Source organism: Dromiciops gliroides, chromosome 4, assembly GCF_019393635.1.
Source record: "Dromiciops gliroides isolate mDroGli1 chromosome 4, mDroGli1.pri, whole genome shotgun sequence".
In the NCBI taxonomy this organism is placed as follows: Eukaryota; Metazoa; Chordata; class Mammalia; order Microbiotheria; family Microbiotheriidae; genus Dromiciops; species Dromiciops gliroides.
In genome coordinates this window covers 263,354,373-263,373,174 of record NC_057864.1, presented here as the reverse complement: position 1 = coordinate 263,373,174, position 18,802 = coordinate 263,354,373, and the positions used below count along the sequence as shown (strand labels likewise).

At 39.9% G+C, this 18,802-nt stretch overlaps 1 protein-coding gene across 2 annotated transcripts in view; it reads left to right on the top strand.

Moving 5' to 3' along the window:
* The window catches only part of ADGRF5 (adhesion G protein-coupled receptor F5), a 136,987-nt gene that overhangs the window by 59,326 nt on the left and 58,859 nt on the right, over positions 1-18,802 (top strand). For both annotated transcript variants that reach the window (XM_044003872.1, XM_044003873.1), the window contains exon 2: positions 6,609-6,735. In XM_044003872.1, the coding sequence (XP_043859807.1) occupies positions 6,631-6,735 (105 nt within the window). In that variant the 5' untranslated portion in view covers positions 6,609-6,630. The remainder of the gene's footprint in view (positions 1-6,608; positions 6,736-18,802) is intronic.

Below are 18,802 nucleotides of genomic sequence, written 5' to 3'. Positions count from 1 at the left end.
TTGGGGAATGTGGGGGTGGGAATGTTGGTCATGATAACCTCTAAACTCCCTTCTAGCTCTAAATCTATGAACCCCTGAACTACTTGGATTGAATAAAATAGACTTAAAAAGGACCAGTCAACCCTCCCCATTCTTCATTCTAAAGATAGAAACCAGGGACTGTCTCATATGTTATTTCATTTTTTTCTTTCCCAAGACAAGGTAAAAATAGTTCTGACTTCTTTGGTGGCACTCAGGAAAGGTTTCAGGATATGAAGGAAGTTTTCCTTCCAGTCTAGTCCCTAGGGGTACCATGGAGAACAATTCACTTCCCCAATACCATTATATGGGATGGCTGAAAATTGGGCTGTTCCTTAATAGAGAATGTTGGGGATTATACAACAGGTAGGGAGTTGGTGGGTAAAGTGGGATTTCAGGTCCTTTCTCCATTATTAAAATTGGCTTCGCCCTAATAACCTTTTAAAGTGAGAGAGAAGTGCCTGAAATGTCTTGTTCCCATCCCAATGCTGCCTCTACTTTAATGCCTAGCTCCAGTCCCCCTCCCATGCAGCCTTGCCTGCTCACTCCAGGCCAGGCAGGTTTCAGTCTCCCTTCACTAAACACCTACAGCATTTAGTGCCCAAAATACACCATCTGTAGCAGGGCACAGTAGAGAGAGCTGACTGGTCTCAAGGTTAGGAAGACCTGGATTCAGGTCTCATCTCTGACATGGGCTGTGGGGCTCTGGACAACTCACCTAAACTCTGAGAAAGTACTCAGCTGCATTGGGATAGTTTTCTCTTTGGGGAATACCCTATATCAATGAAATCACAAGGCTAATCTTATGCTTTCTATATACATTTTAGCACTGGGAGTGATCTGTCAAACTTGGAGTCAAGGGGCCAGATTTGAATTCTAGCTTAAACACAAACTCTGACCCATCTAGACAAGTCACCTAAACTCTCTGATGCATACTCCCTCCCTCCTTCCTTCCTTGCCTTTTTACCTGCTCTCTTTCCTTTCCATATATCAAGCACTGTTACATGCAAGATTATGCAAAATGCAATATGGTGAACAACCCCCCCCACACACACACACATATACACAGAGAAAGAACACAGCTATGAGGTCAAAGAATATTACAGGAAATAATTTAAGTGTTAAGTGCTTGGCACAGTGCCTGGTACATAGTAGGTGACTAATAAATGCTTGTTGTTTTTACTTGATTTTACCTTTCCTGCAAGATTCCTGGGCTTTGGAGTCCATATAGGTCAATATATACCTATGTTATGTAATGATTGGAATGACGCCACCTACTGGAGACTTGCTGTGGAGACCTCCACCATGAGGAAAATGCCTCAGAGGCATTGTGGCTTTTCCTTGGCGTCAGGAAATGACGCTTGCTCATGGGTGCTGTCTATCAAGTCTACCAGCCAATCAACTGGAGGAGCCTCCTATGGTCTGGGAGGAGACAGGAAGGAGGAAAAGGGAGCCTGCGCAGAGAGCGCGGGCCTTTTTGGCTTCTGGACTTGATGGTGGTGGAGGCAGAGGACTTCACAGGAGATTTGAGGAAAGATAGGAATGCCAGGCTGTTAGAATTCTGTTCTCAATCTTTTTCTTTCTATTTTCCAATAAACCCTTAAAAACCTAAACTCGTTTTATCAGTGATTTTTAGTCAGTTTCCCCCAAACTGGGGGAACACATTAGAATCCACATTTAGAATCTTAAATTACACAGTTAAAAGCTGCATATCTGTCACTGTCATCCACGGTCTTGCTAGTTCTCAGAGCCAATATTTGACCTTACTCTGTGCTTGTAAGTGATTTTGCAAGGCCCGTCTCTAAGTAACTATAGCACTTTCTATGAGTTGAATGACAGGGTACATATGGGTGTCATTATTGGATGACTCAAGGAACAATAACATTTGTCATCAAAAGCTGGTGAGGCTGAGAGCATTCCTGCTCATTCCTTGCTTATGATGTCAATATGTTCTCCACCTTCCTCTCCTCTCCTTCTTAATTCCCAGACAGGAAAATGAAATCAGAGAAGATAAGGAAGTTACTCCAAGTCACAGACAGACAGGTTCTTAAACCAAGGATGAGAAATCTTATTTCTTTGCTCTGAGGAGTTGGGGGTGCTTTGAGGCTGCTGTGGCTCAGGGTCGCCATTTTCCTGTTTATAAAATGGCAAAGGACTGAACATATCTGAAGCTAGTTTTCTCAGAAAAGATCCTTGCCTATTGATCTGAATAACTGAGTAGTGGGACCACAGTGATCCCCCTATAACTGGCCCAATTTCATTGTACAAATATATCCTGAAAGCATTTTATTTTTACAAAATATTTGAAATAATTATTTTTAGGTTTTTTGTGCTCTCCAGATTTTGGCAAAGCCAAAATGTAGTCCTAGTTACTGCTTTGTGCGATTCCAAGCATAAAAGGTACTCTATCCACTTCACCACCTAGCTGCCCAATTACCAGCACACCTCTATCTCTAAGTAAGGGTTGAATGATTACTTCTCTAGTACATGTTAGAAGAATTTCTTGCTCATGTATTGATTGGACTATATGGCACGGGAGGTCTCATCCCAAGTTTCTCTGATTCTATGAAAATACCCTGGTCCACCAAATATGTACTGTCTCCTATGGCTCCCCACTGCTCCCATACTTTCCTTGTACAACTCTTTCTGAAAACCAACAGATAGTGCCCCTGACTCCAACACTTTCCCCTCCTTAAGTAATTTCCCTAATATAATCCTGATGTAAAGGAAAGCTGTCAAGAGGCATCTCTGGTTCACAACTTCACCTGTGGTCTTTCTGCCTCTCTCTTCTATTCCTTTGTGATGATACAAGGTCAATGACACCTCTATTAACCAGGATACTCAGAGAAGAGGAAATACACATTAGTTGGGAGTTTGTGGTGAACTGAAATTGGTATGGTGGAAAGAGCACTGATACTGGAGTCAAAAGATCTAGGCTTGAGTTCTGATTCTACCACTTACTGATTTCTTTGGGTCTCAATTCTCTGTAAAAAAAGAATAGTAATTTTTATATTCATTATCTCACTTGATTGTTGGGAAACTATCAAAGGAGATAACAATTGTGAAAAGATTTCACAACCATGAAGTACTATCTAAATGTTAGTTCTCAATTTTTGAATGAGAAATATTTTTAGTTTAACTCTTAGTGTTAAAAATAAAAATCTAAATAATTAGTTCACTTTCCTGCTCTTGTAAGTATAACACACTGAATATAATGGAATCACTGTTTGATGAATGAGGATTTTAAATGATACTAGACTCATAATTCTGAAAGAATTTGTCATAACAGGCTGGTAGAGAAGAATTAGAGAAGTCACCCAGGTGACTGACTAGTTTGGCTGACACATCAAACCTAGTGAGGTATTAGCCAAGCACAACATGGATGTGGAAGAATTTGTTTAATATAGAAGCTATGTTGATCAAAGAACTTTTAAGGACAGTTCCTGAGAGAGGAAGAAGACACAAAAGTTTGTGGTTTCTGAAATTTGAGTTATCCTAAGCATGTGGGTTTTTGCCACTCATGTACCTTTTTGGAAGATTTCTATAAGTTTGTTCCCACTCTCCTCAATAGATACTGAGTTTCTTTAGTGAGGGAGTGTGACCCAAGTCCTTATTAATCTTTTGCTTTTTAAACCTATGTGGATTGTAATGTAGTTACTATTCTTGCATTTGTTTTAATCTATACATACCTGTAATATTATTATTTTGCCTTATTTCTAAGTAAATGGTTATGTTTAAAATACAAAGATTTCATCATTGTGAGTAACTTAATTGAATAAATGGAAGCACACTGGTAGGGGCCTGAGAGCTAACAACATAATGAGTAGGAGTAGGGAGAGTGATATTCCCCCATAACAGAATTATTTAGAGGATCCTGGTAACCATTCAGTGATCAGTGATGAGCCTTCTCTAAGAATCTAGTCCTGCCACTGAGAGAGCAGAGCAAAGTTAGAGAGTCAACCCAGAGAATGAGTAGATATGAATATTGAGTGGTAGTGAGTAGTCCAGACACATGACAGAAACATGGAACTCTACAGTGTGGCTGGCCACCCCCATGCACCTATTACACAAAGTAGTAATTAAACAATTTTCTTTATTGATACATTAATATTTTAAAAGAAATGTATGGATTCTTGCTAAGCCTAATTGATTCTCTATCTATAGTATCTCTCTTTGGAGCTTTACCAAGCACTATCTTCTCAAGTCTCTCACCCCACTTCCTGATCCCTCCCCCCTCCAAAAACCATTTCTTATATTTTATTGAGAAAATAGAAGCCACTAACTTCTCCTCTCCTCCATCTCATTATCCCTATCCCCCCTCCTTTACTCCTAGACTCTGATGAAATGATGGCCCTTTTCCTCAACAAGGCCAATGTCCCTTACCTGTACTCCAATCCTTTCCTCTCCCATCTCCTCTAGCAGCTTGGCCCCATCTGTATTTCACCCTCTACCTGTGGGTTTGGTACAAAGCCTGTTCTTGACCCTATTTGCTCCTCTTTCTACAATCTCTCTTTTGATGACCTCGACAGTTCCTTTGGGTTCAACTCTCAGGTTTACAAAGAAGACATGAAAATTGATATAATGAGCCCCCTACTCTTTCAGGAGCTTCAGGACCACATCAACAACTGCCTGTTGGGCATTTTAAACTGGCTCCCCAGTGGCTAGATTAAACTTAATATGTCCAAAATAAAAAGTTCTACCCTCAAAATACCCACGCCTCTTCCAGACTTCCTTATTTCTGTCAAAAGCAAAAAGCAATTGATGCATACATTTAGATGTGCACATATAGTTTCCCCTGATAAAATATAAGCTCATTCTAACTCAAGAGAGGGGGCAGCTAGGTGGCACAGTGCATAATTCACCAGCCTTGGACTCAGGAGGACCTGATTTCAAATCCAGCCTCAGACACTTAACAATTACTAGCTATGTGACCCTGGGCAAGTCACTTAACCCTCATTGCCCCCCACACACAAAAATAACTCAAGAGAGGTTGTTTCATTTTTGTCTTTATATTCCCAGCATCTGGCATAGTGTCTGATACATATGTATGTAATATATATGTATATATACAGATATATCATATATATGTATATGTATGTACATATATATTGTAAGAGTTTAATAGAAGCTGATTGATTGATTGACTTGCCTAACCTAGTACCTAATAAAAGAAGTCAGAGTTTTAGAAATCCATACTGATTCATATACATAAATATATGTATATACATAAATATATATATCCATATTCATATGTGTATATATATATGCATGTATGTATATATGTGCATCTATATGGACAGATAGATAGATGAATGGATGGATGGATGAATAGATAGATAGATTATAGATAGATTTTAAGAGTTTAATAGAAGCTGATTGATTGATTGACTTGCCTAATTGAGTGCCTAATAAAAAAAATCTGAGAGTTTTAGAAATCCATACCTAACATCGTTGTTAGTCATTTTCAGTTGTTTCTAACACTTCATGACCCCTTTTGAGGTTTTCTTAGCAAAGATACTGGAGTGTTTTGCTATTTCCTGCTCCAGCTCATTTTACAGATGAGGAAAATGAAGCAAACAGGGTGAATTGATTTGCTCAGAGTCACAAGCTACTAAGTATCTGAAGCCAGATTTAAACTCAGAAAGATGAGTCTTCCCCACTCAAGGCATGGAACCCTAGATGCTATGCTATGTAGCTACCTGAATACTGAGCATTAGTGAGTAGCAAAAAGTTGGGGTGAACTCACCTTATCCTGTGCTCAAGTTTCTCCTTGGTGGCAAATCAGAAGTTTAGGATGGTTCAGCATTCCTTCAGGTCATCAGGCTGGGTCTCATTTAAAGTCTGCAGATTGACTTGTCACAATAGAGTAGACCATGTTGAAGGCCTGAAAAAAAATTTAATTACTACCCTAACCCCCTGATTTATTCCTAAGCACAATTATCCCAAAGGACTAAGAGGGAAAGAGAATTGAGCACTAACAAAGAGAAAACAGTATGTTACTGATTTTTAGATGCAACAGAAAATCTGGCCACAAAAATCTGTTCTCTCAATCAAGCATCACAAAGATTTTCTAAAAATCATTAGGCAGCCAAAAAATATTTGTTCAGTTTCCAAAACTACCCTAATATTAGTGTCTTTTAGCATGGAATGGTGGAAATAATTCTGGATTTGGGGTCAAGGAGTCTCTTTCAATCCCATACTGTCTTCTTGCTATATATGTGGCATTGAGCCAGGGACTTCCCTACTATGGGACTCAGTTTCTTCATGTGTCCAATGCGGAGCTTTAGCTAAATTTTCTCCATCACCAAATCTGTCTATGACTGTGTGCTATCCTGCTGTCTTCTCCTGTTTTCTCCTCTACTTTCAAAATATTCTACTTTTCTGTATCCCAACAGATGAATTTACCAAGGTAAGAGTCTAGGAACCTAGAGTGACATTTTTTTTGAGACTTTTCTTTTTCCCATCTCACTTGAAGAAGTCCTTCACCATTGCTGCTTTTCAAATGGGATTTGTTCATTTTTTTTCCGTCCTATGAATAAGCAACAAGTTTATCAACCTACTGCTCTACAAATCATGTTATTTCATTTCAGGCCATACAACAAACCTGAAGACATGAATTCCCCAGGGAGAACAATTTTCTGTTTTGTGTTCCTCATTGTGACTTACTCCTCTCAAGCTACACTGAACTTGAATATTGAGTCCATTGTCCATTCTTCGGTGAGTAAACCTAACCCCAGTCCTTCCCGTCCCCTGTTTTTCTGGGAACTTCATGTATTATAAATATCTTTTACAAGTTTCAAAGGCACCAAGGGGGCATTGGGAGGGTTGAATTTGTTGCTTATAGGAGGAAACGGTAAGATAAGGGGAAAGTGATATAAGCACATTAGATGGCTTATTGTTAGGAGTGTTTTAATATCAACAATAACCAAAAATAGAACACATTCCCCACACTGAGTAAAGTGGTCAGTATAAACTCAATTCACTAAGAGCAAAAAGAAAACAGAACTGAGTGCTTCCTCAAAGGACAAATTATTACAGATGCCTACTCTGTGTTAGTTAGGGTGTGGACCCAGGAGGTACTTCTGGGCCAGAAGCTATTGCTAGCACCTCACACAGGGACTCTACACTTGTGGAATTCATGCAGGGGGTTTGACTTTTCTAAAGAAAGTGCTAAGTCATAGCCTGTTATATTTACCAAAAACCAAAAAACAACAACAACCCCCTCTCAAAAACAAACAATCATTAGCAATCAGTTGTTCAGAGTTTTAACAAACACTGGTTCCTCCATCCCAGCATATTACCAGTCTGCAAAAAGGTTACTCCCAAAGGTCCTCACTCCTTCAAATCTAAAATCTTTCAATAGAATATAAGCTCCTTGAGACTGGGGACTACTTTTTATTTTTTTGCCTTTTTACCTTCACCACTGATCATAAAGCCTTTCAATTCAACCAGTATTGGATAAATGCTGGGATACTGTTAGATGGGTTTTAGTATTTGATAAATTTGATTCAGTCAAATATTTGATTCATCCATCATTTCTTTTTTTGTTGTTTGTTGTTTGATTTTTGGTTTTGTTTTGTTTTGTGGGGCAATGAGGGTTAAGTGACTTGCCCGGGGTCACACGGCTAGTAAGTATCAAGTGTCTGAGGCCGGATTTGAACTCAGGTACTCCTGAATCCAGGGCCGGTGCTTTATCCACTGCGCCATCTAGCCGCCCCCATCCATCATTTCTTAATGCTGATTGAATGGAATAGAATGGAATCAAATAGAACAGAATAAAATTGTATTGAGACTTGTCTCAAAATCACAGTTCAAAGTCTGAAGTGACCTTATGGTCTGAATCATGCAGGGGGAGAAAATGTTTCCTCTGTGATATAGGCAATGAGTAGTCACCCAGTCTTTGTCAAAATCCTCCAGTAAGGAAGAACCCATTATCAATCAACCAATAAACATTTATTACAGACCTGCTATGTGCTTAGCACTACTTCTTGAGACAGCCCATTCCCTTGATAACTCTGTCACTTTCTCCATGACTCCTTGCCTTATCTCAACAATCAGTGGGGATCCCTCCCTCAGCAAATCTCTCCGGCCCCTCTGTTAGAACCTTTTTATGCCCTCCTCTCATAACTATTTTCATGATAGGTATTTGTACATATGTCTCATTTTCTAAAGAGACAGTAAGCTTCTTGAGGGCAGGGACTGTTCATTTTTCATCTTCACCCTTAAAGTGGCAAGCACATAAATTAGTGTCATGATAAAAGTCTGTCAAATAGAAATAAAAGTCCTTTTTCCTCTGCCACTAACTTGCTTCTCCCACCCTTATTTCAGTTACTTCCCCCCTGAACCATCAGGAGCCACTCTGCTGAGACATCTATGCCTAATAAGTTATAAGGCCAGTTCTAGAACACAAATTGTTTGTATCACAATCGAATGCTCTAACACTTCCCCTGTTCATTAGAAAATTAAGTACAAATACCTACATATAAGACAGGCCAACATGTTTATCCAAATACTCCTGAGAAAAGGATATCAGATTTAGATTTGTATATGGATAAAACTTAATGGTTCTAGAATCAAAGTTGGTTATGTTAATTATGTAATGGGATTTTAGAGCTTGAAATATTAGTTACATCCTTAGCTACAGCTCAAGGAGCTATTGAGGAAGCCCTGTTATAGTGAATAGAGACAGCCAGCCTCTGAGACAGGAAGACTTAATAAGGAACTTAAGAGCCTGAAGAGTTGAATGACTTGCTTGATGTTACACATTGCAAAAGGAAGAGCAGGTATTTGAATCCACTTGTCTTCAAGGCATTTACATTCTAGATAAACAAGTAGGGGGTGGAATCCAAAATCAGATGTAGTTTAACATCTGATACACCCATCTACTGGGGTGTGAGACATGAGGGACAATTTCTTAATACATGGCATTTAAGGTTTGAAGGTGCTTTTCTCATTTGTTTTATCTTATAGCCACCTTTTAAAAATATTTATTTATTTATTTTATTTATCTCATAGCCACCTTTTGACTTACCTAGGGTCACATAGCTTATAAGCTTCTAAGGCAGGATTTGACTTAGAGTCAAGCACTTCTTGACTTAAACTCTAGAACTTTATCTGCTATGCTGACTAGCTGCCTTTCTATACCAAGCATCAAATAAAGTAACCCTCTTAAAATTGGCCTACCTATTTCTCGATATAAGAAATCGACCTCTCATGACTGTTAAGCTTCTGCTTGAGATAACTTTCAAACTAAAATAATGTTTTCACATCATCTGCAAAATTTTCACCTGACCTTTTTAGGTCAGTTGGATAAACAATGGTAACCTCAATGTGTATTTTTATAAATGAGCATCGTCTTTTTTTCAGGGCTTCCCACTTGAAGTACTGCTCTATTGTGAACTATTTTTCCCCCAAATCCATGGAACAAAACATTACAACATGACTCAGCGTCATTTATGCATTTACCACTACAGTGCTCAGGATTTGATATTTTTGCACTCATTGTTGACTGTAATTTAAGAATAAAGGCTTAGTCATAGACAATTAGAACTCCTTGAAGGTCATCTAGTGCTAACTCCCCACCCCCTCCTTATTATAAAGGGGAGAGAGGAATGAGATCCAGTAAAGGGTTCAGTGGCCATGGTCATTTGGCAAGAAAGTGGCAAAATGGCAACTTGAACTCTTCTCTCCAGACTGAGTCTAGGGGCTCTTTCTATCATTCCATACTTGGGTTGAATCTTTAAAATATATTTTCAAATCTATAAAACGATGAATGAGTTTCCACAATCCTACAAGCATTTATTAAGTATCTACCCTGTACTAAGTACTATGCTAGGCACAGTTGGCTTTGGTTGTTAATACCAGGGATTAGGATCTCAATCCATCCATGCCTACCCATCCTGTGCAGCTCTTGCCCATGATCTCTCTTGAATTTGTCACAGAGGGTCAAACCAATATTCTAGAAGGCTTTCTCAATAGCTCCTGATATCACAAGCACACCAGAGGAGCACTCCAGTTATTTACCTGTTTAACAGTGAAGCATTTACAAAAGGAATGTTTAATTCAAAAGGTATCACCATAAATATGCACATTTACTCCTCCCTGGGGAGGAGAAGGAGATTAGGTCCATAACTTTGCTCAGTTCCCATTGGACACAGACCCAATCCAAAGTCCAAATCTCAGTTTCAAGTCCCAAGTTCTCTGACTTTTCAGAGTTTCCATGCTGGGCCTTCCTGAATGCATCATCTTACTATGGCTTGAACTCCTGCACCCATGAAGATCACCTGTGGCACCTGACACTGAGGACAAACAACACAGAGCAGAATAAACACTCCCAAACCCATTTCTAGGAGCTGGAGTAAAAGGGAGGGAGTGGAGAAAGTTTTCCTTCTGTTCTTGCTGGTTCAGTTTGTGGTGCCCATGTCCATGCTCACTGGGCATAGATAAAAGATGGTAGAAAAGAGCAGGGCCAAAAAGAAAGGGAACAGCTCAGCCTTGCCAGTTTTTTTTTTTTAATTTTTTTTTTCTGTGAGGCAATTGGGGTTAAGTGACTTGCCCAGGGTCACACAGCTAGTAAGTGTGTGTTAAGTGTCTGAGGCCGGATTTGAACTCAGGTACTCCTCACTCCAGGGCCTGTGCTCTATCCACTGTACCACCTAGCTGCCCCATCAGCCTTGCCAGTTTTAAATATGCAGAGTTAATCAAAAAGCCACACATGTGACAGGGGGACACAGTGGACATACCATGTCCAAACTGGGAATGCTCAAAAGGCCTCTCAATGACACCCCCCATGAAAGAACCGGGCATGCAGAGAAGCCCTGGCTACACCTGTTATCTCTCATTCTTGACAATTGCCTGCTTTTTGCATTCATACATTTTTCCTGATGATATCCTTTGATACAGGTGTGTTTCTGCAAAGTTCCTTATTTGTTGTATCATTGTTGTTCAGTTGTCTTTCATTCGTGTATGACTCTTCATGACCCCATTTGGGTTTTTCTTTGGCAGATACTGTAGTGGGTTGCCATTTCCTTCTCCAGCTCATTTTTACAAATAAGGAAACTGAGGGAAACAGGGTTAAGTGACTTCCCAGGATCACACAGCTAGTCAGTGTCTAAGACCAGATTTTAATTTAGGAAGAAGAGTCTTCCTGACTCCTAGTCTGGTACTCTATAAACTTTGACACCGAGCTGCCTTCCTCCAATCCTTGTTTTCTGCACCTTATCCATACCTACTCTGCACTTCTCTATTGCCATACCAATGATACTAATTTTCAGTTTCACAAAGACTGGAAATGTTCCATTTTTTCGTGTCCTAACATGGGTAAAATAATGGTATTAAAAACATGGGCTTTTTTTTTTTACAGGAGAAGTTTAAGGATACATTAAAAAAGCTTTGAAATTTCTCTCAGGCTATCCTATTTAATTCTGGGCCCAACTTGACAAAATGAACAACAGACCCTGTTCTCAAAGAACTTACAGTCTAATGAAGATCTCTATTATACAAGACATAAATTCAATAAATTAAGTCAATAATGTTACCTTTGAGCTAAAGATAATAGGTCAAATTCTTAAGTTAAAATTTACTTAAAAATACTTAATTCTGAGGAACAACAACAACAAAAATAAACCCCACAAAACTCAACTTACAAATAATATTTTACTCTTCTTTTTAGTATACTCAAGGTCGTCAATGTTTCACCTAAATTTTAAATGTGTATCCAAAGTTATGAAAAGCTTCAGTGACTCACCCAGTCAATCACTTGTACAGGCAGAAATAGAATTCCTGAATCTCAAAATGGTGCTTTCCCCACAAGACTACTTCCTTTCCTGAACTAGGAAAAAGGGCAAGGTCAGTAACTAACGAGAGAAATTTTTTCACTCAGGAGCCTGCTCAGTATGATTTGCAGTTTTGGTAACCTGTGTTCTAATTCCAGGTATTCTGTCAACCAGTTAATGTGATTTTATTTAAATCCCACAATCTCTCTAAATCTTATTATACTAACTTAATGTGGGGGTGATTTAAAAAAAAAACACGCTTACTCCTTTCAGAGTTATTATAAGGATAAATTAGAGTATGGATGGAAAGAACTATGCAAAGAGCAATGTTTCACATGCAGTCTCGTTGCCTTTACATTTTGACAAAAGACAGGTATAAGCCAAATAGCTACTCAGAGTACAATATCTGTGCCAACCACTAGGGTGCATTCCATAGCCTGGGTTATAAACAGTTAACTGCCTACATGGGCAAGACCTGCCACTGCCTGGTCTTCTCAGCTTTTCCCCTTTCAGTTCCACTCTGGGTTCCTATCTAGTCTAAGGGTATAATTAATACTCATCAATAATTCATAATCTATCAAATTGTTCTAACCCCTACTCTAACAAGATTTTCATCTTTTCCCCAACTTTACATGACTTCCAAAGGGAGTGTAGATGTGTATATTTACTAAAACAAAATCAAAATCAGAAAACCATTTTGTATTTTTTAAAAAAGAATTACAAAAGCAGTGTAGCTCTGCCAAACTCCCCCACCCTCTTCTTGAATATGTGGCATTGCTTTGTTGCTCTACTGGGAAGGGGTAGAGGAGAATTTCTTTTCTTTTCTTTTTTTGGCCAGGCAATGAGGGTTAAGTGATTTGCCCAGGGTCACACAGCTAGTAAGTGTAAAGTGTCTGAGGCTGGATTTGAACTCAAGTTCTCCTGAATCCAGGGCTGGTGCTTTATCCACTGTGTCACCTAGCTGCCCTGAGGAAAATTTCTAGGTCCCCATCTCAGATCAAAGTCCAAGTGGAAGTAGAATTCACCTCACTGCCCTCAGCACTCAATCGGACTGCTCTCTACTCCTAGCTGCCAGTCTGATATTGGATACCTCAGCCAGCTGCCTCAGGGAACATAGAGCAGTATCTTTCTCGCTTTTCCTTAAGAGGTCTCAGCATGGTTCCCCAGATGGCCCAAATTCAAACATGTGAGCAGAGCCCCTTGCTCAGTGTCTTCATGGACTGGTCGCCTTTCTACTTAATCATCAGTCCACAAGGGTGACCACCCTTTGGAAGGCATACTGCTAGTTGGAAACCCTGGAAGAACAAGAAACAAAGTCTCCTAAAAGATAGAGATTGTCCAATAGATTAAATGTCTCTCTATCCCAGGAAAACTTGTGTGACCTCTTTCCTTCCATTTACTCTAACTCCCTAAGGCTACTCAGCCCCATATGTCCCATCTCTCTATAGCTTCCAGATGTGGATACTGTAGGGTAATCAAGCAAACTAACAAGTATTTTTGTTAGTTAGCAATATGTACCAGGCAATGTACTAAGCACTAGGGATACAAAGTAAGGCAAAAATAGTTTCTACCCTCAAGGAGTTTGCATTTTAATTTAAACATACACACAAGAGGGAAGCTAGATGGTTCAATGGATAGAGCCCCAGGCCTGGAGTTAAGAGAATTCATCTTCCTAAATTCAAATCTAGCCTCAGACACTTATTGGCTGTGTAATCCTGGGCAAGTCACTTTACTCTGTTTGCCTCAGTTTCCTTATCTGTCAAATGAGCTGGAGAAGGAAATGGCAAACCACTCCAGTGTCTCTGCCAAGAAAATCCCAAATGGGGTCACAACTGAACAAGACAAGAGTGTCATATGTATTATTATATTTGTAAATGTAAGCAATGACCAACTACAAAATAAAGAAGAGACAGATTTAGAATCTCACAAACACCTTGATTTTTTAATTAAGTAAAGGTGGGCTAACTGCCTTCTGGATCCATCCCTACCTAGTATCCATCTTTATTAGTGCTTATGCTTCTTTAGAAATTCCTTCTTTGCAGGAGTACCATCCCAGGGACTTTCACAGCCACAGTGAGAGGAGACATCTGTCCTTAACTGTTGCATGCTAAGGTCACTCCATGACGTCTCTAGCACATTAGGCACCATGCCTAATTGTGAAATTGTGAAATGTGACATTTGTCTTCAGCATCTTTCCCTTCTTGCTCAATGCCCAGTATTCCTACTTGGATGTTTTTTACTATGCTGTCTATATGCCGTCTTCACCCAAATATAGTCTTCCCTGCTCTCAGGGTGATTCATCATCTCAAATCAGTACTCTACGACCCTATTTTATTCCCCTGATTTGAATTATCTTTATATTTCTTCTCTGGGGCATCCGCTCTCTGTGCCTTTCAAGATGATAATTAGCTAATGCGATCCACTAAAGAAGATTTTGGCTCCTAGCAATTAGAATAATTCAATATGGAATGGGTTATTCCCCTGTAGTAGTTAGCTCACTATTATTGGAGGTATCCAGGGTTGTTGTAAAAAGGAGAAGAGGGAGAGAGGAAGGGAAGCATTTATAAACTCTCTACCAGGAACTGTGCTATGCCCTTTACAGATAGGACTTCATTTATTACTCACAAAATCCTGGGACAGAGGTGCTATTATGAGCCCCCACTTTACAGTTGAAGAAACTGAGAAAGACAGCGGTTGTAATTTGTTCAGGGTCACACAGATAGGAAGTGTCTGGGGCTAGATTTGAACTCATGTGTCCCTGACTCTACAGTGCACCTTGTTTTGGGCAAGGGTTGGACTAAAGTTCCTTTCTGGTTCTTAAGATCCTATGATTATAGCCAATAAATCAGCTAGGAATGTCCTTGGCAATTGTCCAATAGTGATGTATAGAGAAGAACGAAGTGTGAATTTCAAAGCAGATGGAGCAGGTGCTGCCAAAGCAGGTGAAAGGATAGAGAAGGAGGATACTTGGGGGGCATATAGGACTTTTTGGTGTAATCCTCTGAAATCACACATTTGAGAGTGTCACTGCTCCATTTCGGGGCTGGAGCCATGGGACTTTTCTCTGTTTCTTCACTACTTTTGTCCCCCTACAATCCGTAGAAGCCATAATGTCCAATAGGTGGGACATTTCCAGGAATTGAAGAGCTTGTCTCTTCCAGCTGATAATCTGCCATCAGGAAATCCCCACCCCTGAGCAGGACATTGTCACTTGAGATATCCATCTAGCCCAATCTACATGAGACATGTGAAGGGAAACCTAGGCTGGAGGCACAACTTTATTGGCCACAGTCCATACATCAAAGAGTATTATGAGCTCACCAGCAAGGAATGGTGTGTCCCCGTATGTTCTGTTCAAAAACACTAAGCACAAGTTGTTGGTGTGGCCCACCAGAAGGATAAGCATCCCGATTCCCAGAATACTGCACTGACACCCTATGTGCTCCGAGGCCACCAGCAGGCAGTGCCTAAGCACATCATGATAGACCATTCTTAACAATTGATTGGTATTGGAGAATAATTGCCAGCCTCATCCCAACTCCCATTTCTATTATCAAGTGCCCATGAAGTTTAACCTGACTCCCCGTGGCTCCAGTCCAATCAAAGCCTATAAGCATTTACTTTTTGTAAATAGTAGTGTGTGCCATAAATATTGTCATTTACATTTGTAATCCCCTGCTACTAGGGAGGCTGAGGCTGTTGGATTTCATATGCTCAAGAGTTCTAAGATGCAGTAGGGATAAACTCATCAAGTGTCAGCACTAATTTCCACATTACTCCAAGAGCTCCAAGTGAGCCCTTGGCAGTGGGGGGCCTGAGAAGGGCCAGCTTAGATCAGAAACAGAGCAGGTTAAAGTTTTCACTCCAATCCCCAGTGGAATCAGCCTCTTGCGTGACCACTGCACTTGCAGACTGGATCAGATGGGGAAGCTTAGGTTCAAATAATAATGATAATAACAAATCAAATAAAATAGTAGCTTGTTAATTTTGATTCTTTTTTAGCAAACATGCATAGTTTTATGTGAATGAGTAATCCTTTCAAAGTTATACAAAGTTTGGAAAGAGATTAAAACCTTGTGGGATTGGGAGCTAGAGCCATTAAGACTGGGAAAAGTTGAAAAGACCTGGCAGGAAAGGGGTCTTGTCTGTTCAGAAGCTGAGTTGATATACAGGTTCATAGAGTGCCATCTCTTGGCTTGCACAAGAAATGGAATCATAGATTTTGAATCTTAGTACAACCTATTCACAAAATGGATACCCATTATTGGCTGGTTGGTTGGTTAGTGGTTGTCTGTGCTCAAAGAGGACCAAAATGACAGAGGCAGAGACGGAGAGGGAGGGAGAGAAAGACAAATGCGGGGGGGGGAGAGATAGACAGAGATGAAGAGGGAAAGGAGAGGAGACTAGAGGAAAGAAAAGAGAGAGAGAGAGAGAGAGAGAGAGAGAGAGAGAGAGAGAGAGAGAGAGAGCTTCCCGTTTCCTATACTCCAACTGCTTACCCAGGAGGAACAGAGGAAGGAATTCAAAGCAGCCTTGTGTTCTGTCCAACTTGGGAATTGGAGCCAAAGGGGACAGGAAGTAGAAAATTAGTAGCAGTATGCATCTCCTCTTTGTCCTCGTTGGCTCCTAGAAATATAAATAAAATCCAGCATGAGAAGACCAACAGAGCTATGAAGACCTTGTGGTATTATGGAAAGCAGGCCAAGATTGTAGTCAGAAGAGCTGGGTTCAACTCTCAGTTCTGCCACTTGCAATATCTGTGTGACCTTGGGCAAGTCACTCTGGTCTCAGTTTCTTCATCTATTAGGGCGAGGAGTTGGGCAGGATGATTTCCAAGGATCTATGTTCCTCTAGCTTTCAGATTTTGATCATCCATCATTCATTCCTACTCATCCCCAAAGCATTTATTAAACACCTACCGTGTGCCTAGGTGTCTCAGATCTAAGAAGAAAAAAAGGAATGCTGACAGAAAGTACCTGTTCCACCCTGTACCTGAAACTCTTTTAATGTGGGGTTCCTTAATTTTGTGTGTGTGTGTGTATGTGTGTGTGTGTCTTTGGCAGTCTGCTAAAGAAGTCTAAAGACCCTTACCAGAATAATGTTTCAGGTCCCCTCTTCTCTTGTGTCTTCACATGTATAGTGAGAACAGTCTTAAAATGGAAACACCCTAGGGAGGAGGTAACCTAAAAATCACATTGAGGTATAATTGACAGATATCAGGTTCTTTCTTTTCTTGGGGACAGAATGTTGGGTGGAATTATGCCCTTGGAGAAAAGGAAGGGAAAAGGATTTAAAGGAATGAAAAGGACTAGATGATTGACCAAAGCAAACATTTATTCAGTTTTACAATTTGTTTTAGGACTAGACCCGGACAAAATGAAGTAAACAAAACAATTCTAGGTGATTTGTAAAGGAGAAATGCTGTGGTGTGAACTGAATATGTAAGGGGTTGAGTCAAGGAAAAAATTATTTTTTAAGAAAGTAGACTCTATATTTGATCCTGGAGATAATGGGGAGTTAACTGGAGTTTTTGAATAGGGCAGAGCGATATGTGACATAGACAGATCTGCATTTTAGGAAAATCATTTTGGCAGCTGATGCATGGCAGAAACATGGATTGGAGAGGGGAAGACTTGAGGCAAGGAAGCCAACCAGCAGTAGTTCAGGTGAGCGGTGATGAGGTCCTAGACCAGTGTGGTAGTGGATGGTACCTGATGAGAGTCTGTATCAGACTGTCATGGAGAGAATGGTATTTAAGGAAGAGTTATTTGATAGCAGATTTGAGGGTGAAGTCTACCGGTAAAAGACTAGAACCAGGGAGAAAAATTAAGAGGCTATTGAAGTTACTCATATGTGATAAGGTCTAGTTTCTAGTACCTATTGCTGTGCTGTCTATATGACAGACATTCAATAAATATTTAGAGATTAAGCACTGGTGCACTGGCAGTGAGGCTAGAGAGATAAATGAAAACATCACAGACATTCTGAAGGATGGATCGAGAGAGCTTGGTGATTGATTGACTACAGAGGTTGAAAGGAAGAAGACTGGCTCCAAGGTTTCAAGCCTGGAGAACTGGGGAAATAATTGTATCATTGATAGAAAAGGCAAAGTTGGAAAGGAGAACATTTTGGAGTGGGAGAAGCTAAAGATCAGCAATTTGGTTTCATATTGAATTGATACGTGGCACTCAAGTGGAGATATAACTATCCATTGCATAATGTTTTGTGATTTTTACAAAGAATGCTTTATAAATATTATCTCATCTTCTTCTCACAATCATCCTGGAAGGTCAATACCATTATTATCTCCATTTTACAGATGAGGAAACTGAAGCAAACAAGAAATTAAAGACTTGCCCACAGACAATGAGTGTCTGAGTCTCCACTTGACCTCAGGGTCCCTGTCTCAAGTTTCAGTGTTCTATATAGACTGAGTTACCTAGCTACCCTAAAGATATATGGAGAAAGGGAACTAGAATTCAGGAAAGAGGTAAGGAATGACTAGAGATGTAGGTTTGAGAGTCATCTAAATAGAGGTTATAGGGGCAGCTAGATGGCGCAGTGGATAGAGCACCGGCCCTGGAATCAGGAGTACCTGAGTTCAAATCCGGCCTCAGACACTTAACACTTAACTAGCTGTGTGACCCTGGGCAAGTCACTTAACCCCAATTGCCTCACTAAAAAAAAATAAAATAAAATAAAAAATAAATAGAGGTTATAGTTGAAGTCTCAGAGTAGATTAGCTTTCTGAACAAGTGAAAGAGAAGAAAAAAGAGTTTGTGAGGATTGAGTCTTGGGAGACTAACATTTATGGTGAAGAAAAATATTAAGGGTCACAGAAAGGACAATCAGAGAAATAGAAGATTATAAAGAGGACAGCTTCATAGAAGCTAAGAGAGAATGAAAGAATGAAGGAAAGAAGAAAGGAAAGAATTTTAAAAAGCCAGTCTCAGATAGTTACTAGCTGTGTGACCCTAGGTTAGTCACTTAACCCTGTTTGCCTCCATTTT